The 18,820-nt window shown below is 42.6% G+C and overlaps 1 protein-coding gene across 2 annotated transcripts in view; it reads right to left on the bottom strand.

The window, feature by feature from the left end:
* LOC144265538 (uncharacterized) overlaps positions 1 to 18,820 on the bottom strand; it is a 178,446-nt gene that overhangs the window by 40,585 nt on the left and 119,041 nt on the right. For both annotated transcript variants that reach the window (XM_077818193.1, XM_077818194.1), the window contains exons 3-6: positions 13,253 to 13,326; positions 12,380 to 12,465; positions 11,346 to 11,385; positions 9,399 to 9,479 (exon numbers count right to left, since the gene is read on the bottom strand). In XM_077818193.1, coding sequence (XP_077674319.1) covers positions 9,399 to 9,479; positions 11,346 to 11,385; positions 12,380 to 12,465; positions 13,253 to 13,318 — 273 coding nt within the window. In that variant the 5' untranslated portion in view covers positions 13,319 to 13,326. The remainder of the gene's footprint in view (positions 1 to 9,398; positions 9,480 to 11,345; positions 11,386 to 12,379; positions 12,466 to 13,252; positions 13,327 to 18,820) is intronic.

Here is an 18,820-nt window from a genome sequence, read left to right as displayed (position 1 = left end):
GCTTTAACTTTATTGGTATACTTAAAGCACTACAAGCCCCTTAGTGTGGACATGGTTATATTGGTCAAAAGGTGTACAGCAGTATAGCTATATAGCAGTGACCTTTTTAAGCCACCAGCTGCACGTTTGCCATCACGTCACCTATTATGGTTTCATCCACCACACCAGGATGTTAGGGAGGAAACACTCTGGCGAGAGGAATGGATCTCTGTTATAAAACCAGTCCCTCGTTGCCGACCCCACAATCTCCCTGCTTGGTTTTGACCTGCCCAGGCTTCAACGGTCCCTGCTGAATGGTTCTGGACCAGGCATGGTCTCCGTGCACCCTACCACTATCGCTGGGGCCTTCGTGACAGCCCTTTGTGCAGCTGTGGTGCGACACAGACGATGACACACATTGTCGATGAATGCCTCTGACTAGGTTCAGTGGTGGCCTAGAAGAACTGCCTCCCACCACTGAAGATGCCATCGCTTGGCTAGACGACTATGCACACGCAAAATAAATAATAAATAGTACGGTGAGGGGAATAAGCTATATTAGTATAAGTCACCTTTATACCAATCTAAGAGTGTCCACACCACAGGTTATACCTGTGTAGTTATTTTAGTAAAATAAAATCATACCATGACGTTACACTCCATATCTTTATGGAAATATGATTATGCTATGGATATCGCATAACAGATATACTTTATGAAAGATGACTCACGTAAGGATCATTGGAAAGGTTATGATTTACTGCATGTGATTATCCAATTTGTATGCCTGTATCATTTCTGTATCTGAAGCTAGGAATCTTGACCATGTATCTGTATTTCAAATGTGCTACTTTGGATGACACCCACAACTAGCCCTTCAGGTATAACAATGAAAAAGCCAGACTGCGCTGATGTCCCATCAGCAAAGACAATGTACTGTGAAAGAGCTTAGTCTTCCTGTGGATGCTCCAGACAGCCTGCAAGTAATGGCTGCTACAACCCTGCCGAGACATGTGACTGAGTCACCTGGTACTAGACCCCCACCTTGGAATGCCATTGTTTTTCCACTAGAAGACAAAGAGTTCCCGCCATACAGAAAAGCTATATAAGGCAGGGGAGTGACATCATTAGGGTTCTCCTCTACCTCCCCGCCCAAAGAAACACTAGGAAACACCTGAAAAGAAGAACTGAACTGAGGGGAGAAGAGTTGAGCCAAGGGTGAAAGGGTATCTAGCCTGTGAGTAATACCACCTGAAGTTTCAAGCTGCAGGCCAGTGCACCTGGCTTTCAAGAATCTCTAATCTGCCTGAAACAACATTTAGGGTGAGAAATTACTATTTGTAGACAATTTCTTTAGTGACTCAAGCTTAGTTTGCATGTTTTGTTTTATTTGCTTAGTAATCTGCTTTTTTCCATTTGCTATCCCTTTAACCACTTAAAATCTGCCTTTTATAGTTAATAAATTTGTTTTGTTTATTATTAAACCCAGTTTGTGCAATTTCTAACTGGGGGGGGTTGGGGAGGGAGGCCAAAAAGCTGTGCTTATCTCTCTTCACATTGAGGAAGAGGCGAATTTTTTTGAGCTTGTGCTGTGCAAGTTTTTCTATACAGTGCAAGACAATATATCTTTGGGTCTGCACTGCAAGGGAGGTGCGCACCTGAGTGCTGGGGCAAGTCCCTTAAGCTGAGTTTTCCCAGAGCTGATCTCAGTGTCTGTGTCTTTCTGCAGCTGGGTGTGGCCCTGCCTGTGCGTCTGCTAGAGGAAGCTTAAGAGCCTGGTTCAGCAAGACAGGTTAAAGGGGGTCCATGCTGGCAGAACAGGCAGGCTCACTGGCATCTCAAAACATCAGGTGGCACCTTGAAGGGGGGCAACCTGTCACACATACCCTTACCTGTAACAGTTACAGGTACAAAATTTGCGCTATGAGTAAGCCTGGTACTAGGTCTCCTGTATTAGTGACAGCATGGAACCCCAAGGTCCTGCACTGAGCCTTTAACCTGAATGTGGCTTGCGGTTCTGTTTTGCTTTTAGTTTAGGAGGATACCATACTTGCTGCCCATGAAGAAATGATTAAATACATTTGAATACTTTGCCTTCAAGTTCTTACAGATCAGCGTTAAACTAGGGAATGTAAGCAAATACTCTGTTTCCTGGCCCTGCCTTGACACCACTGGATCTCTCAGATATCAAATAAAACCTTTCCCAAGTTGTCCTCTCTGCTAAGTGAGATAGGGTTCTTGAGAGGCCATTATTCAGTACTAGCTAGTGCTGCCACATGATATTTCACATCACCACATTACTGAAGAAACTCATACAAAGGTGAGAATGTTGTAGGTTCCTGGACGGTGGTTGTTTGAAAGGGTAGTGCTCAAGACATCGAGATGTTTAGAAGCTTCAGTAAAGCATGCTGGCATGACAGGAAACTTGGTAATGGGAAACCCTTTACTGAGAACTTCTGGTGTTTCAGAGGAATCTACTGCTAGCTGAAGGATCCTAACCTGTGCTATACTTTAAAAAGGCTTCTTTGTTTTGGTCCAGTATTAGCTTGAAAGGGTCCCATTAGAGTCTAGCAATAGATTGTTTTTAGTAATGAAGCTTTGCCTGTTTCCAGTTTAGAACGGGGCAATTATCTAGCCCTTGCAATGAACATTAATTTCCTCCCCCCTCCATTTTCGCTCTTAAATTACTTCTTCTCTATAGGTTATTGCTTGAGTACCCCTTCCCTTCTTTAGGCTGCGGAGTAGACAGATTCTTGACTGAGTTTTGTCTGTTTCAGTAAGACAGTCTTCCCTATTCTCTGGACTGAGAACTCTGTGGATAGTAGCAGCTGTCTGTTAGCTATGGCAAAGATTAAACAAAAAAATCACCGCACACTGAAGGTAGTCTTATTTGCACACAGGCAGCTAGAAAGCCCAACAGACTATCCACCAAAGGAATTAAATTAAAGGGTAAATACATCCAATCCATATTTATTAACGTACTTCCACACTGAGTCAACTGACTAAGAAAGCACTAGATTATGCATAATCTATCTTTGTAAAATGATGTGTCCCTTAGTATTTTTAAGGTGTCACAGTACCTAGGCATCCAGTGTTTTGAGATACACCTAAAGAATGGACAGCACTGTAGATCCATCTTGACATTTCCATACAGATAGGTATTTACCATACAGTGATCCATGCCTTTGTCACCTCTAGAATGAACTGCAGTGCACTCTACATGGGGCAACACCTTAAAATACACTCCTAAGCTGAAGCCGGTGCCAATTTCAACAACTGGCTTGTTAAACGGAGAATCTGGCTGTTTGAATATGAGAGCAGTACTCAGTGAACGGCACGTTGGCTGTCTAATGTCTTCCAAAGTGGAATTTAAGGTGTTGGGTCTGACATATTGGCCTCGCAACAGCATGAGACCCTCCTGCCTGAGCAAGGCTGCACCTCTGTCTGTGCCATTCTGAGATCAGCCCTGGCACTTCTGCTGGAGCCACTTTGCTATACAAGAAAGGGAGCTGCAAGCAGGATGTTTTCTGTGTCTCTGGAATTCACTCTCCTCTGTCTGAAATAGCCTGAATCTACCGACCTCCCAGATTCACCACAGAGCTCACCTGTTTGAGCAGGCATTGTGGGAGAGAGCAGAGGAGGAACGTGAAGGGTGGGAGATGCGTTAGGATATGTGATGACTGGTGGTGGGTTTGTGTTTTTCTGGAGTGGTATGGAACGCAGTGGAGTGGCTGAAATGTTCTTGGGGCCTCAGTTTCGGTGATGTGATTTTGGTACTATAATTTTTAGTTAGTTGATAGGATGCACCTGGAGTCCGTATCCAAATAAATAACCATATTCCATAATTCAAGGGGAACTTTTTGCTTCTTGTCAGATTCTGATATCAAGATTGTTCAGACCTGCAGAGGCCTCCACTGTTTGCTTGTGGGGGTGTTAGGCTGCCCAAGTTCAGGTTCTTCTCCCAGAGCACCTGGCTCAGGCTCACCGGGCTCAGGGTTAAAAATTCCAGTGTAGATGGGGGTCTCAGAGCCCAGGTTGCAGCCCAAGAGCGAACTTCTACAACGCAATTTTTAGCCCTCTCGCCTGAGTCAGCTGACCTGGCTGACTCTGTGCCATGGGTTTTATATGTCAGGGCAGACATACCCTTAGACTGCTTGGTTAGGCTTGAAGTGAGCAAAAGTTAATTATACAATTATCAGACTGATGGATATCTCCAGCACTCAGCCGTTTATTCCCAAGGAAACTTGAATTACCCTATACGACCCTGTCCAGCCCTAGAAATAGTTCAAGGAAATTTTATTTTGCTGCAGGAAGTTAAAAGCAGCCTGGCATTGAGCTAGGTAAACAACTAACTTATTATCCCTGATTGTGATAGCAAGAGCCCACTTCCTCCTGCCAGCCACAAACTGTTCCATGCAGTGGGATCAGTCAGATTGTGTGTAAAAAGCCAGTAGACACCTCACGACCAGAAAGGGCAACAAGGAATGGAAGCCGGTGGGTAGGGGGACTGTCAACAGCTGGCCACATAAGCTGACAATGAAATCTCACAACCAGGGTATTTACAACATGTTAACAAGTTCACAAGTCTCAAGCAGCTTAGTTGGATGCCAACTCAAAGGTGAGTTTTGCCCTGTTAAAAATAAATTCCAAGATATATTAGGCAAGGGATGAGAGCCTTCATAGGAAGGTGATGAACATAAAGAAAGGTAGAAAAATAATGTATACAGTAGGAGAGATTTAGAGGTGAAGTTACTTGTGGAGGATAGAGAAGTCTTCCAAAGCTACTTAAAATCAAACGGTTTATGCTACAAGGTTTTTTATTAGTTATTACAAAAGCAGTCAGTCAGCATGACTGATTGATTTAGTTTAGCATTACTAATCTTATTGCAAAGAGAAGTTTGGCCTTTCCACTGGCAGTTTCCCTAACAAACTGTTCCATTCGCTATACTACAGAGATCACTCAAGACAACAGGCTGCAGGGTGTCAGTGAAGTGATGAGAACAAGAGAGCATTAAAAAAGTGCATACTCTGTAATAACTGCCATGGGACTGGAGCAAAAATGATAGACGGCTTTTTACAATCAGCTTAAGCAAGTGGATTTTACTTTTGTTTTTTATTTATTTAGAAAAACTTTAGAGTTGATTTCATTCCAAGGCATCACATTCCCACACTGGAATAGTATTATTCAGTTTCATGGTTCTCTAAGGCCAGCATCGGAACTGCTCTCAGATATCCACTGACATCCACTGAGTCCAGCAGAAGGAATCTGTGCAACTTCTAAACTCACGATATAAATTCATGAGACCATTCAGCCTTCTGGGCCAGGCGATCTCAGCAACTTTAATCTAAAAAGCAATGCAAATGTTGTACTATCAGTGAAAGGAAATTACTGTGGATGAGGGAACAACCAGTTCAAAGCTCTGCTTCGGAAAACAGAGCTGAGCTTTGGGTTGCATTTCCCTGCAATTTTATATTTAATATCATGCTGCATGACAGTGTCACTGTTCCAACATGCATATACGGGCAATACTGGATGTACAGGTTTCCCCATGTATAGCATATGGGATCTTTCCAAATCTCTGCCAATGGAAGCTTCTATTGGAATTGCTAGGGTGGAATGGGAGCGAAGTCAAAGATTCTTTAAGTTCCTGTACGTCATCTGGCTTATCATTTCCGCACCCCCTCACTGTTTAGCACTTAATGTGGCTCCTTTTCAAGTCAATGGGAGCAAAATGTCAGCTCTTTGGCACTGGGATAATGTCTTATCTGTCTGGAAGAATCATGAACCCTTGTGGTTCATTATAAATAATTCCATTTATTCTATTACAAGAGCTCTATGCTTTTCAGTCACTGAAATAAAGGAAAGAGAGCTCAATCTCTCATTAGGAGAGGGCCAGTTTGGACCCACATTTGTTCTAACTGCTGTTAACCCAAGAAGTTATTGTAAATTGTTGACATCAGAAGTCATTAAACTGAGGTCACAGTTTGTGTCAAGAACACATTTGTGTTTGTGTCAAGAACCTAATCGGGACTCATGTTAAGTTTCATGTTCTATTATCATTTTGCCCTGTTGAAACATTTGGGCCCCATCCAGTTGTGAGGTACAAAAAGATACAATACCATCTTTGCTTATGATAGAGATGCAGTAATAATTACTTAGGACAAAATACAGCATGAGCTAATGGTACAGTGGAGCAGCTGGCTACTGCGTCTCCATGAAGAAGCTGGAGTCAGATTCCGACTTGCTGGCACAGATGTGAAGGGTCTACCCACACAATCCAGTGTGACCAACAGATTGAAGCTGGATCCTATTCAGGTTTTTATAGGGCCTCATTACTGTTGTTTAATTTTATTTAATTTAAGTTAACCAAGTGACCCCCCCTTGTATTATGCCCCAAGTTTCCTTTAACTTGACCATTTAATTTGCTAACCCTTTTCTAGCCAAACTGTTATTTTAAAATATACCCTTTTTTCTCATCTGGATTTTAATTTACATGTAAAGGCCTATATTTTCATACTTATAATTGTGGGTGCCCACCTTTAACCCCAGAAAGAGCCCAGATTATCCAATGGTGCTGAGCACCTACCCTTTGAAAATCAGGCCCCATTAAGGTGTCTCAAATTGGGCATCAAAATAACTAGTCACTTTTGTACATGTAGGCAAAAGTATATTGCATCAGCTCTTTCCCCCTTCAACTTTAGATTCATGATAAGAGTTCATTTAAAACTGTATCGATGGGTTAATTAATTTCAATTTACAAGTACAGATGTGAAGTCTAATCCAGGGGTACTCAACCTTTCCCTTCTGAGGCCCCACCAACAGGCTATAAAAACTCCAGGGCCCCACAGGGTGCCAGGGCTGGGGCCTTCGGGATTCTGCCCCAGACCCCAGCCAATCTACTGCTGGCCCTGCTTCGTGGATCCCCTGAAATCATCTCACGGACCCCTGGCTGAAAACCGCTGCTCTAAACCAAACATTGCAGTCTTTACACAGGCAAAACTTCCATTTAGGTCAGTAAGTTTTGCATTAATAAGCATTAAGAGCTGAAGGACCTGGTTCAATCCTTCTAGAATAGAGGACACTTTATCCAATATGCTACCAACCACTTAGGACTGATTTTTTAAGTTAGTGGGATTATTATGGCCACTGGAGGGCTCCCATATTTTTCCCTACTAAGGTTACCGAGTGATAGAGAATGACTAAAAGAACATTAGATTTTATAGCCCTTCTGTGTTCAATTCAAATAAAGTGTGTCCCTGTCCCTTTCATACTCAGATTGGCATCAATGTCAAGTCTGAAAAATCTGTTTTGTTTCTTCAATAAAATTGAGTATTTGTATGCATCTTCACTACTGATTGCTCTATAACTACAGCTCCTCTTAAAAATCATGTTGAATGTGGGATCATGTGACTCTGTTCTGATGCTTGGTAATGTCAAGGTCATCATTGTCCCACAGTCCCCCATCTATTTAGATCCTGCACAGATGGTCACAATGTTTGCTCTTTACCAGGATTCAAGTCCCTATTATGAGTCTCTACGAAGACTATAAAAATATACATTCTGCACGTTTCTATTGAATGAGATCACTCAAGTGAACAGTTGTGTAATTTTGTGTTTCTTCCACTGCAGAAGTAGAAAAATATATCATTTTTAGACTACCAAGTCTAGACATGTAGGAAGCGAGACTGGTGCTGGGAATCAACTATGTTCACAAATTAACTATAAAAATACTTTATCTTGGCATTCACTGTTAGGTCATAAGCAAGGGTGTTGCCTGACCTCTGCTCATTAAAGTTGAGATCTGTGGACTACATGCCTGCCCACCTCTTCACAGGCACTGTGCCAACTCATCCTACCAGTGCCTGGGAAATGCTGAAAAATTAAAACGTAAATGCTGTTATATTTTACATTTTTTTTTTAAATATAGCTTTGTCTATTTCTAAACACTTTTCATCTGAAGATCTCAAAGCACTTTAGAAACATTAATGAAGCTTTCCAGGAGATCACAGAATCATAGAAACGTAGGGCGGGAAGGGACCTCAAGAGGTCGTCTAGGTAGACTTGGTCCTGCCTCAGCACAGGAGGCTGGACTAGACTATAGATGTACAAATACTGACAGACTGGGAAACGGAAGCACAGAGGGGTTAAATGACTTGTCCAAGTTCTCAATAATTCAGAAGCATAGCTAAACTATAGAAGCCAGGAGTCCTGGCTGCCAGTCTTGTCCCCAAACTATTAGACTCTCTGCCCTGTGTTAAGTAATGTTATGTTGATACCAACTAGAATTACACACAAGCAGGAAGAATAGGACAGACATATCAACAGTCTGGACTTCCTGCTCAGAAGCAACTCCAAAATGACAGCTGCCAGTGAGAACACCCACCACCATTCACACAGACAGAGATAGTGATGTGGTAACAGGTTTTTCCTTTTTTCATTTGAAAATTTAGTTAGAATACATACATTTCTTTTAGTAAATATTTGGATAAAGTATAACAGTAATGACACAAAGCATCCAAATGTGCTTTACACACCACATACACACACCACCAATGAAATGCAACCATTTTTGAGTTAGAGAACAGGAAAACAGAAGCGGGAGTGAAAAGGAGCAGCAGAGGGTATTTTTGCAAAGACACCTGGGAAAATTCCTACTTGTATGAAAAAAGTTATGGGATGCTTAAGGTCCCCAACAGAGCACACAGGACCTTGGGTTTTTGAATTCTTACCCAAGGTACGCCCACATCCTCACAGAGTATGATCATCAGTGCAGTTTTGGTTTCATGCTTCCCTCCTACTCCATCTACAGTCTAGAAGCTAAGTAAATGTGTTTTGATTCACGCTGTGATTTTTAGATGACCTCTTAAAATAACTAGGTTTTTCCATTGCTGTTCTGCACAGAGTTTATTTTAAGTCCCGTATTTTGGCATATTGGTGATGTTCACAAAATAGCCTCAGTTAGCAGCCAAATGGGTTCAGACAATCAAATCAGTATCAGGATACATAGTATGCAGGTAAATCCTAGGCAAATAAAAATATCCCCCACATTTATCTGTCAAGGAAACTGGCCTAGAAATCAAGGGGCCTCCTAAGTTGTGCATGGACAGGCTCACAAGCAAAGGTGGCCTTTTTTTTTTTTTTTTTTTTGCGCTTGCACAAATGGGGACAAGTGCCAAATTTGCAGGCAGAATTTAGGAGGCCCTCAAAGTTTGGCCCCATATGTCACAACAGTCAGCACTTTTACTGAGCCAACACATTATTAAACTTTAAAAGGAAGAATAAAATAAAGCATTTTTCAGGGGTTTCTGGTTTCTTTATAAACCTTTGAAAAAAATGACTAGCACAAAGGGAAGGACATCACAATCTCTCCCCCTATAGTACTACAAGTGGGTTTTGTTTTGTTTTTTTATCTCCTCACCTTGTCACTGTTTCTGTATTTGCCCCATTTCTTCAGCATCTTCAGCCATTTGTCCACTCGTTCAATCTCCTGCAGCTTTTGCTAAAAGAGTCAGTTCATATCAAAACAAACATTACAGAAATGCTTCTTGTGAAAGCACAAAACAACTCCTCATCCTCATTCAGTTTAACCTTATGATAATGACATTTCACATTCAGCCCTCCCACCCTACCCTTTTGTATCTGCGGTAGAGGGTATAACGGAGGGATAAGTACTTACAGGGGTAAACAATTTCTACACGCAGTAGTGGGGGCGGGGGGGAAGCCACCACGATACACAGACAATTCTTTCAACAGGAGAACTTCCTTGACAGGTAACAGATACTTAGGAATTCATCCAGCCACAAATTACCCTGGGTTCTGTCTGTCTGGTAGTATACAGATACTACAGGGGATTTAAGCCCAGATCTCAAAACTAGACATTCATGTTACCACAACCCAGAGCCAAATCAGCTCCCTTGAGGTCAAATGGCTGCAACTTTACCAGCTGAGCTCAGTCACCCCTTATTATTCACAACCCAAGCAAGCATGTTACAGGGATTTTTGTTTTGAGGTGAACTCTAGTTTATTTCCAGTGGCAGTGTAGTTGAGAAGAGGACACCACTTAGAACCTTTAAGCTCTGTGATCTCAAAATAAAAAGTGTATTTTATTATAGTTTTAATCTAATTTTTTTTTATTTGGGGCTTTTGAACTTGTAGAGAAATATCCTCTAACTGCATAGGTTTCCTGCAGTGAGCTGAAGCAATCTAGCCCCTCCTAAAGTGACTGAATGGGATCTAGCATCTAGTCTCAGCTGAATCAGATGTTTAGAAATATTGCATGAGTCGAGCTCTCCTAAGTTTAATTAATGTTCCTAAATGTGGGTTCCCAATACTTCCTTGTAGAAGCTGATCCTGACCCTCCCCCACTGCAGCACTCATTTCATCTACACAGAGTAACTAGCCATGCCTAGAGATATGCAAATAACACAATTAGCCAGGTGGTTTAGCACTCATCACAGGAGGAACAGAAACACTGAAAAACTTAAAGGAGACATGAATGGGGAGCAGGATACTCAAAGAAACTTCCATTTTTCATCCAGTGAGGATCAAGCATTTAGGCTGAAATTTTCAGAGTCACTAAGGCATCTGGATGCCCATCTGACTTTAAGCTGCAGCCTGTTGATCTCTTCCACCATGCTCAGAGAGAGCAAGAGGCACAAGAGATGAGACCACTCTCCCAGCAGGGGCTGACTATCAACCTCTTTCCTGCCTGTAAGTCTTAAATAAAGTTTTATGATTTCACTGGAGCAAGAAAAATAAATTATCCGAAGTCTGGAACAATGAAATAAAAAGCACTAATAATAATGAAACTGAAAGGGATAGGAAACAAGATTTGAAAGAAAAAAATGGAACCATTAACTGGAAGGTCTGATCAGGCCTGTTGTGAATAGATCACTTCCATTTTATGCTCTCACACTCTGCTTCTCATGAAGATCTGTGCTGCACCTTCATGGCATTTTCCTACCTTCCACTCCTCTCCACATCAGAACTGCTGCACAGGACTAAAGAAACTCCCCAGCTTCTCCCTCTCCCTACTCCAAGCTCAGCTGCAGTACTGAGAGTTCTGCTGCTTTCTCAGGTGCCTTCTGGTCTCTCCAACCGAGCTCACATCTTTACCACAGCATTATGAAACGACTCCTCACTGAGCACTGACTTCCTGTAACTTTGTGCTAAGGTGTCGCTCCATCAACTCCAGAGCATCAGTTTAGGACATGCTGGTTTTTATATTTTTGGAGAAAATCTGACTAGTTGGCCATGCTGCAAAGTCTGTATTTGCTGTTTAAAAAGCAGACCTAAGCACCTTCCCATTTAGCACCATGTTTTGCAAGGTATGAGCCACATAGGTAGTAAAGCTGACAGCTCTTACCTTCTCTTCCACTGCACTGCGGATTGGCAGCTCATGCTCACTGAAAGATTAAGGATTTGATTGAATCAACAAGCAACAGGGGTATGGAACACAATATACTGTACAATGCAAACAAGCAGTCTTCAATTGACCACACCTGAGGAACCAAATTAAAATTAGTTGCCTTATAGAGACGGTCTAAATCAGAGGACAATCAATCACTCAAAGCTTAGAGTTTTAAAGAGACTGCTTAGTACAGCTGATCAGCAATTTTCTGTCAATGGTTTTTCAACAGAAAAACAGTTTCACAGGAAACATTTGGTTTTGTAAAAATTTTGATTTTCTGTTAGGAAAATTGAAACAAAGTATTTAGTTTCAGGTCAGGTCGACAATTCAAAGGTTTTGGTTGTCAAACCAAATTGAAACTTTTCATTTCAAGCCAGTTTGACATTGCACTACATCTGCCTGAGCTGTCATGGTGCCTCATGGGAGTTGTAGTTCAGGTGCCTCGTGCTCCCATTCTCTTCTACGAGGCGGGCTCCCTGGTTGGACTACGTCTCTCACGATGCTCTGCTCTCTCCTCTGGTGGAACTGCTGCAGTGCATCATGGGCATCCCATGACCACATCCTGGGAGATTCAGTCCAACTGGGGATTCCGGCCCATAAAGAACTGGGACATGAGGCTTCTGAACTACAGCTCCCATGATGCACTGCACCAGCTTAGACAGATGCAGTACTACGTTAAAATAGCCTGAATGGTTCGACTTGGTTTAGTAAGCCAAATTGTTTCAAGCTGGGAATGTTGAAAAGTTTACTATTGATCAAAAATGTCTAAATAAGACATTTCAACATCAGAAGGTTTCCACACGCTTGGATGCAGAAGGAGAAGATACACTGCCATTCCTTTCTAGACATTTGGGATTGATCAAATAAGGCCATACAGCAGCCTGCACTGAGGTTGCTGGAGCTGTTACAGGACATCCTCCTGCACGGAGTATGACTGTACAATGTCCATTTCATTGAAAGGTGACTGGGAGGAGAAACGAGTAACTTACTGCAGAAATCCAAATCTGTCTGTGACTTTATACAGGGTGAAGTCAGCATCTTCCCATGGGTCAATATGAGCTCCTTCCTGCCTTCCCTGCAAAGCAAAAGGAGACACAAGAGTAATGACTGTAGGGAACACAAGTGTGAGGCCATCAGCATGTGCGCATGTTTGTCCTGCGCACTAGGAAGCTGGTACTGGACTGACAGTCCTAGTGATTAAAATCCACTCAGTCTACAGATTTGATGAGACACAGGCCTCACCCATGCAGACTTCCCTCCATACTGTCCCGCTGCAGTGTGTCAACCCTGAACTAGGAGGACCATCTTTGGGGCGGTACGGGGCTTATTCCATTCCTGTCTGTAAGGTGATACAGAAGGCCAGAGTAATATATTAGTTTTAATTCAGTCTTCAAGCCCATTCACTCTCTGTTCTGAGACTGTCACTTTCCTGATCACAGGATTTGTGGTGTGCGCCAAATGATGAGGTCTGAATGAGAAAACCCTGGGAGTACAGAGTGAAAAAAAAAATGGGCTGGTGATGAAAGCTCTCCACTTTGCTTCCATATCCTGAGTAATTGCCATAGGCCAACTCTTTTGACCTTGTTCAGGTAGAATAGGCAGAACCTGCATTTGTATACCTGATGGAGGCTCCCGAGCCTATCTGCCAAACACCCACCATGGATTACTAAATACACACGGTCACGTCACCTGTACCCTTAAAAAGGTCTGCAGGCAGAAAAAAAGTTTGTGTTTGTGTAGTCTGTTACTGGCATGAAGACATCACGTTCTGTATGACACGTTCCTGCCTTCCCCAGACAGCTTAACTATCAGGAGTCCCGTGCCTAGTGAGCAGATTAATGGAGGAAAAATGAGATCGGTACCTTTTCATACTTGGCGAGGATCTCTGCTCTTTCCTGTGCTATTAAGGTCTCTAGATCTTTCTTCATGTCAGAAGCTGTAAGGTAAAAGGGGAAAAGAGAAAAGGAGCTAATAAGCAAATATGTATGCAGCCCGGGGAATATTTTGGGAAAGCGCTAATAGAAAAAGCTGCGCTGACAACTTCAACTTCCAGCTTTATCCCAGGACTAAAATTAGACTGAGAATGAAAAGCTGAAAGTACAAAGTGTGTGTGTGGTACTCACACATACAGAGTATATCTGCCAATTCTACAGTCTTTGCCTGCGCAAACAGTTATATTTAAGTAAGTGAAAGTTTTGTCTACATGAAGGACTGCAGGAGCAGATACTGTATATTTGTTCATTATGTGCACATGCCTGTCCTAAAATCAAGTTTTTAGTGGGGATACTTTAAAATTATTAAGCAGTCCTGCTACAGCACAGCTCTTACATTATACCAAACTGCATGCCAGCTGGATCGCTAAATGGCTGAGCATTTATTCTGATAAAAATGAAATGCCAAATTCTTCCCTCAGATATGTACACAGAACTCATGGAGAGCGCCACATATATATCTGAAGGCAGATTGTAGGTCAAAGAAAAATCAGAAAAAAACTTTACTTATTAAAGTACACATATGTAATAAAAATGGGTCAACATATGCAACAGATCTGTAAACAAAACAGGATGCAACAAGTCAGTAACCGTACCATGAACTACTGTATTGGACACCCATCTTTCCATATAAAATGATTAAATAGTTCAGCCGGAGTAACAGAACATGGTCATGCTTTGCCACACATGTATGTACATACTAGCAAGACAACTTCCAATTTCACATACATCATTTCAATTTTTAACCCCCTCCCCCATACAATCCCTCGCTGATGGAAATGGCCTTCCAATCAAACCACAGCATATTCCCAAACTAGCACTGGCAGTCTCCTAGATACCTGTACATGCTGGATCAGTGTCAACATTTGGTAAAGCCTGAAGAAACCTGATCATCAAGGATAGGCATTGACAATATGATCTACTGTGGAAAAGAAGACTGAGGAAGAAAATGTCAGAGAAAAATTGGGGGTCTTTATGGTCTATTGCAGAGAATAGAATTGAGAGAGGACCCATTAACTCATCTTGCTCCCTCCTCACCCTAATACAAGACTGCTCCCTTCAGTATACTCTCCAGTGATTTGTCTAGTCTAGTATAAATGACACATGCTTTACACTCTAGCTGATGTAATATTTCCCTAACACTTAAGATAGAAAAGTTGGAAAACTAACACCTTTGTGCAATTTTACCGGAGCGTTTCATTGCGAAAAAGCAACACCTCTGTGGGTTTCCACAGGCCACAAACTGTTCCAATTCTCAGCTACAGGGCTGCAAAGCGTAGATGTAGTCGCTGCAGGGGATATGTTCCCTCAGAACTTCCCCAGCTGCAATGAGGGGGCACAAGTCTACTGCATTCTCACTCTAGGCCCCTCCAAGCTTTTTTCATGTCATTTCACCTCTGCTGCAAAGTCCATAAGAGAGTGAACCATTGTTAACCAGGCTACCAAACTAAAAAGGGCATCTTTAGGATAAGTTACAAATATGAGGCCGGATCCTGTAGCCACTAGTCAATAGGTAAAATTATCCAATAGGCTTCAGTTACCTACTAGAAGCCTAAGTTCCATTGCAAAGCAATGGGACTTAGTCACTTTGGAAAATTTTACTCAGTGGGACTATTCATGGGAAGAAGGACGGCAGTATTAGGCCCTAAACTGAAGAGACCAATGGTTGCAATGAAGCAATTTACGAGGAGGTACCTCATCTGTTGAAGCCATCTATGTGCACAATTACTGGGTTAAATGCAGCTGACCATTCCACAGTGATTTGTACGGAGATAAAATCTTCAGCACACTCCAGAGTTAAGCATCCTTTTTTACTTATGATCCTACTTAGCTTGGTCCACACTACAAAGTTAGGTTGATGTCAGGAAGCTTACGTCGATCTGTCAGTGTCTATACTACAACGTTGCTCCCGCCGACGTAAGTTGCCCACTACACTGACCTAATAACTAAGGCTAAGATTTTTTTCATGGATATTTTTCGTAAAAGTTATGTGCAATAAAGAAAAATTCACGGACAAGCAGATTTCTCCAGACCAATATTCACAGCTAAACCTGGAAAGAAGGGTGGTATTTCAAGAGCAGAAATGCACTGTGGTCTGAGTGTAATTATTTCACAAGTGGCTTAATGTGAGAACATTTAAAAAAATATGAAGTATCACAAAACTTTTCAGTAGTTTGTTTAAGGGGGTGGGGTGGGAATTTGTTCTCTGTGCTCTAAATGGATTCAGCAGAGTCAGGAAAAATATAAAAGCTACTGAAGTCAAACAACAATTCTCTCCCATTGCACACATTGAATTGTGACCTATCACTTGAAGCTCTAACTAGTATATCCATAAACTAAACAACTCTGATAGTCCCTATTAATGCAGAAGCTTTAAAAGGAAACTGCTCTCAGTTCTTTCTTGTAGGATTTTAAAAGGGATTCTCTGGAGCATGTGACAAGCCCTAATGGAATTGACAAGGAAAAGCCTCCTCGAAAAGTAACAACTTAGACATCATAATCAAAAAGGCTGACAAAGGAGGTGCTGTTGTCATCATGAATAGGTCGGAATATGAACAAGAGGCTGCTCGGCAGCTCTCCAACACGAGTTTCTACAAGCCATTACCCTATGATCCCACTGAGAGTTACCAAAAGCAACTACAGCATTTGCTCAAGAAACTTCCTGAAAAAGCACAAGATCAAATCCGCACAGACACACCCCTGGAACCCCGACCTGGGATATTCTATCTACTACCCAAGATCCATAAACCTGGAACTCCTGGGCGCCCCATCATTTCAGGCATTGGCACCCTGACAGCAGGATTGTCTGGCTATGTAGACTCCCTCCTCAGGCCCTACGCTACCAGCACTCCCAGCTACCTTCGAGACACCACTGACTTCCTGAGGAAACTTCAATCCATCGGTGATCTTCCTGATAACACCATCCTGGCCACTATGGATGTAGAAGCCCTCTACACCAACATTCCACACAAAGATGGACTACAAGCCGTCAGGAACACTATCCCCGATAATGTCACGGCTAACCTGGTGGCTGAACTTTGTGACTTTGTCCTTACCCATAACTATTTCACATTTGGGGACAATGTATACCTTCAGATCAGCGGCACTGCTATGGGTACCCGCATGGCCCCACAGTATGCCAACATTTTTATGGCTGATTTAGAACAACGCTTCCTCAGCTCTCGTCCCCTAAAGCCCCTACTCTACTTGCGCTATATTGATGACATCTCCATCATCTGGACCCATGGAAAAGAAGCCCTTGAGGAATTCCACCATGATTTCAACAATTTCCATCCCACCACCAACCTCAGCCTGGTCCAGTCCACACAAGAGATCCACTTCCTGGACACTACAGTGCTAATAAACAATGGTCACATAAACACCACCCTATACCGGAAACCTACTGACCACTATTCCTACCTGCATGCCTCCAGCTTTCACCCTGACCACACCACACGATCCATCCTCTACAGCCAAGCTCTGCGATACAACCGCATTTGCTCCAACCCCTCAGACAGAGACAAACACCTACAAGATCTCTGTCAAGCTTTCTTACAACTACAATACTCACCTGCGGAAGTAAAGAAACAGATTGATAGAGCCAGAAGAGTTCCCAGAAGTTACCTACTACAGGACAGGCCTAACAAAGAAAATAACAGAACGCCACTAGCCGTCACCTTCAGCCCCCAACTAAAACCCCTCCAATGCATTATTAAGGATCTACAACCTATCCTAAAGGATGACCCAACACTCTCACAAATCTTGGGAGACAGGCCAGTCCTTGCCTACAGACAGCCCCGCAACCTGAAGCAAATACTCACCAACAACCACATACCACACAACAGAACCACTAACCCAGGAACTTATCCTTGCAACAAAGCCCGTTGCCAATTGTGCCCACATATCTATTCAGGGGACACCATCACAGGGCCTAATAACATCAGCCACACTATCAGAGGCTCGTTCACCTGCACATCCACCAATGTGATATATGCCATCATGTGCCAGCAATGCCCCTCTGCCATGTACATTGGTCAAACTGGACAGTCTCTACGTAAAAGAATAAATGGACACAAATCAGATGTCAAGAATTATAACATTCATAAACCAGTCGGAGAACACTTCAATCTCTCTGGTCACGCAATCACAGACATGAAGGTCGCTATCTTAAAACAAAAAAACTTCAAATCCAGACTCCAGCGAGAAACTGCTGAATTGGAATTCATTTGCAAATTGGATACTATTAATTTAGCCTTAAATAGAGACTGGGAGTGGCTAAGTCATTATGCAAGGTAGCCTATTTCCTCTTGTTTTTTCCTACCCCCCCCCCCCAGATGTTCTGGTTTAACTTGGATTTAAACTTGGAGAATGGTCAGTTTGGATGAGCTATTACCAGGAGGAGAGTGAGTTTGTGTGTGTATGGGGGTGGGTTTTTGGAGGGGGGTGAGGGAGTGAGAGAACCTGGATTTGTGCAGGAAATGGCCTAACTTCATTATCATGCACATTGTGTAAAGAGTTGTCACTTTGGATGGGCTATCACCAGCAGGAGAGTGAATTTGTGTGGGGGGTGGAGGGTGAGAAAACCTGGATTTGTGCTGGAAATGGCCTAACCTGAAGATTACTTTAGATAAGCTATTACCAGCAGGACAGTGGGGTGGGAGGAGGTATTGTTTCATATTCTCTGTGTATATATAAAGTCTGCTGCAGTTTCCACGGTATGCATCTGATGAAGTGAGCTGTAGCTCACGAAAGCTCATGCTCAAATAAATTGGTTAGTCTCTAAGGTGCCACAAGTACTCCTTTTCTTTTTGCGAATACAGACTAACACGGCTGTTACTCTGAAACTTAGTAACAAACATCTGTTCCTCCATGAAGAAAGCTAAAATGTGACCTCCTCCATTTAACAGATACACCACAGACACGCTCTACCCTTCTCCATCTGCATATGGAACTATTATTAAAGTTAATGGGACTCACACTCACCAATTAAGGAGACTAGGCCCTTAAGAGCAATTTCCCAAAGCACATATACTAGCTTGAATATGAATTGACAGACGATCACTGGCATTACTAACATGCTAAGGAATGGGGAGAGCTGCTAAATAAAACTGGTACTTGCAAAAATGAGACGGAGTAGTGCAGTTTTATTCCTCTGCTCAGTAGCTGGGAAAGCTCCTTGTGGAACCCTCCTGTGAACTGCAGACATGGGGTTAATATGGGATGTCTCCATTTTACATCTGAACCCCTCCAAACCGCAACACTGGACACCGTTCTATTCTCTCCTTAAAGAAAGCGGCTAAAGCAGAGGGGTTCTATTCTCCCACTGAAAGAAAATGAAACAGCAACGCGAAGAGCACCTTTCAATCCACTCTTTCCAATGAAATCAGTCACTCTTCATAGGTTTCCACTGGAAAGATTGCATTTCCCCCTCTCCTAGTC

The sequence above is a fragment of the Eretmochelys imbricata genome, chromosome 6 (genome assembly GCF_965152235.1).
Source record: "Eretmochelys imbricata isolate rEreImb1 chromosome 6, rEreImb1.hap1, whole genome shotgun sequence".
In the NCBI taxonomy this organism is placed as follows: Eukaryota; Metazoa; Chordata; order Testudines; family Cheloniidae; genus Eretmochelys; species Eretmochelys imbricata.
This window is presented reverse-complemented; position numbering and strand designations above follow the sequence as displayed.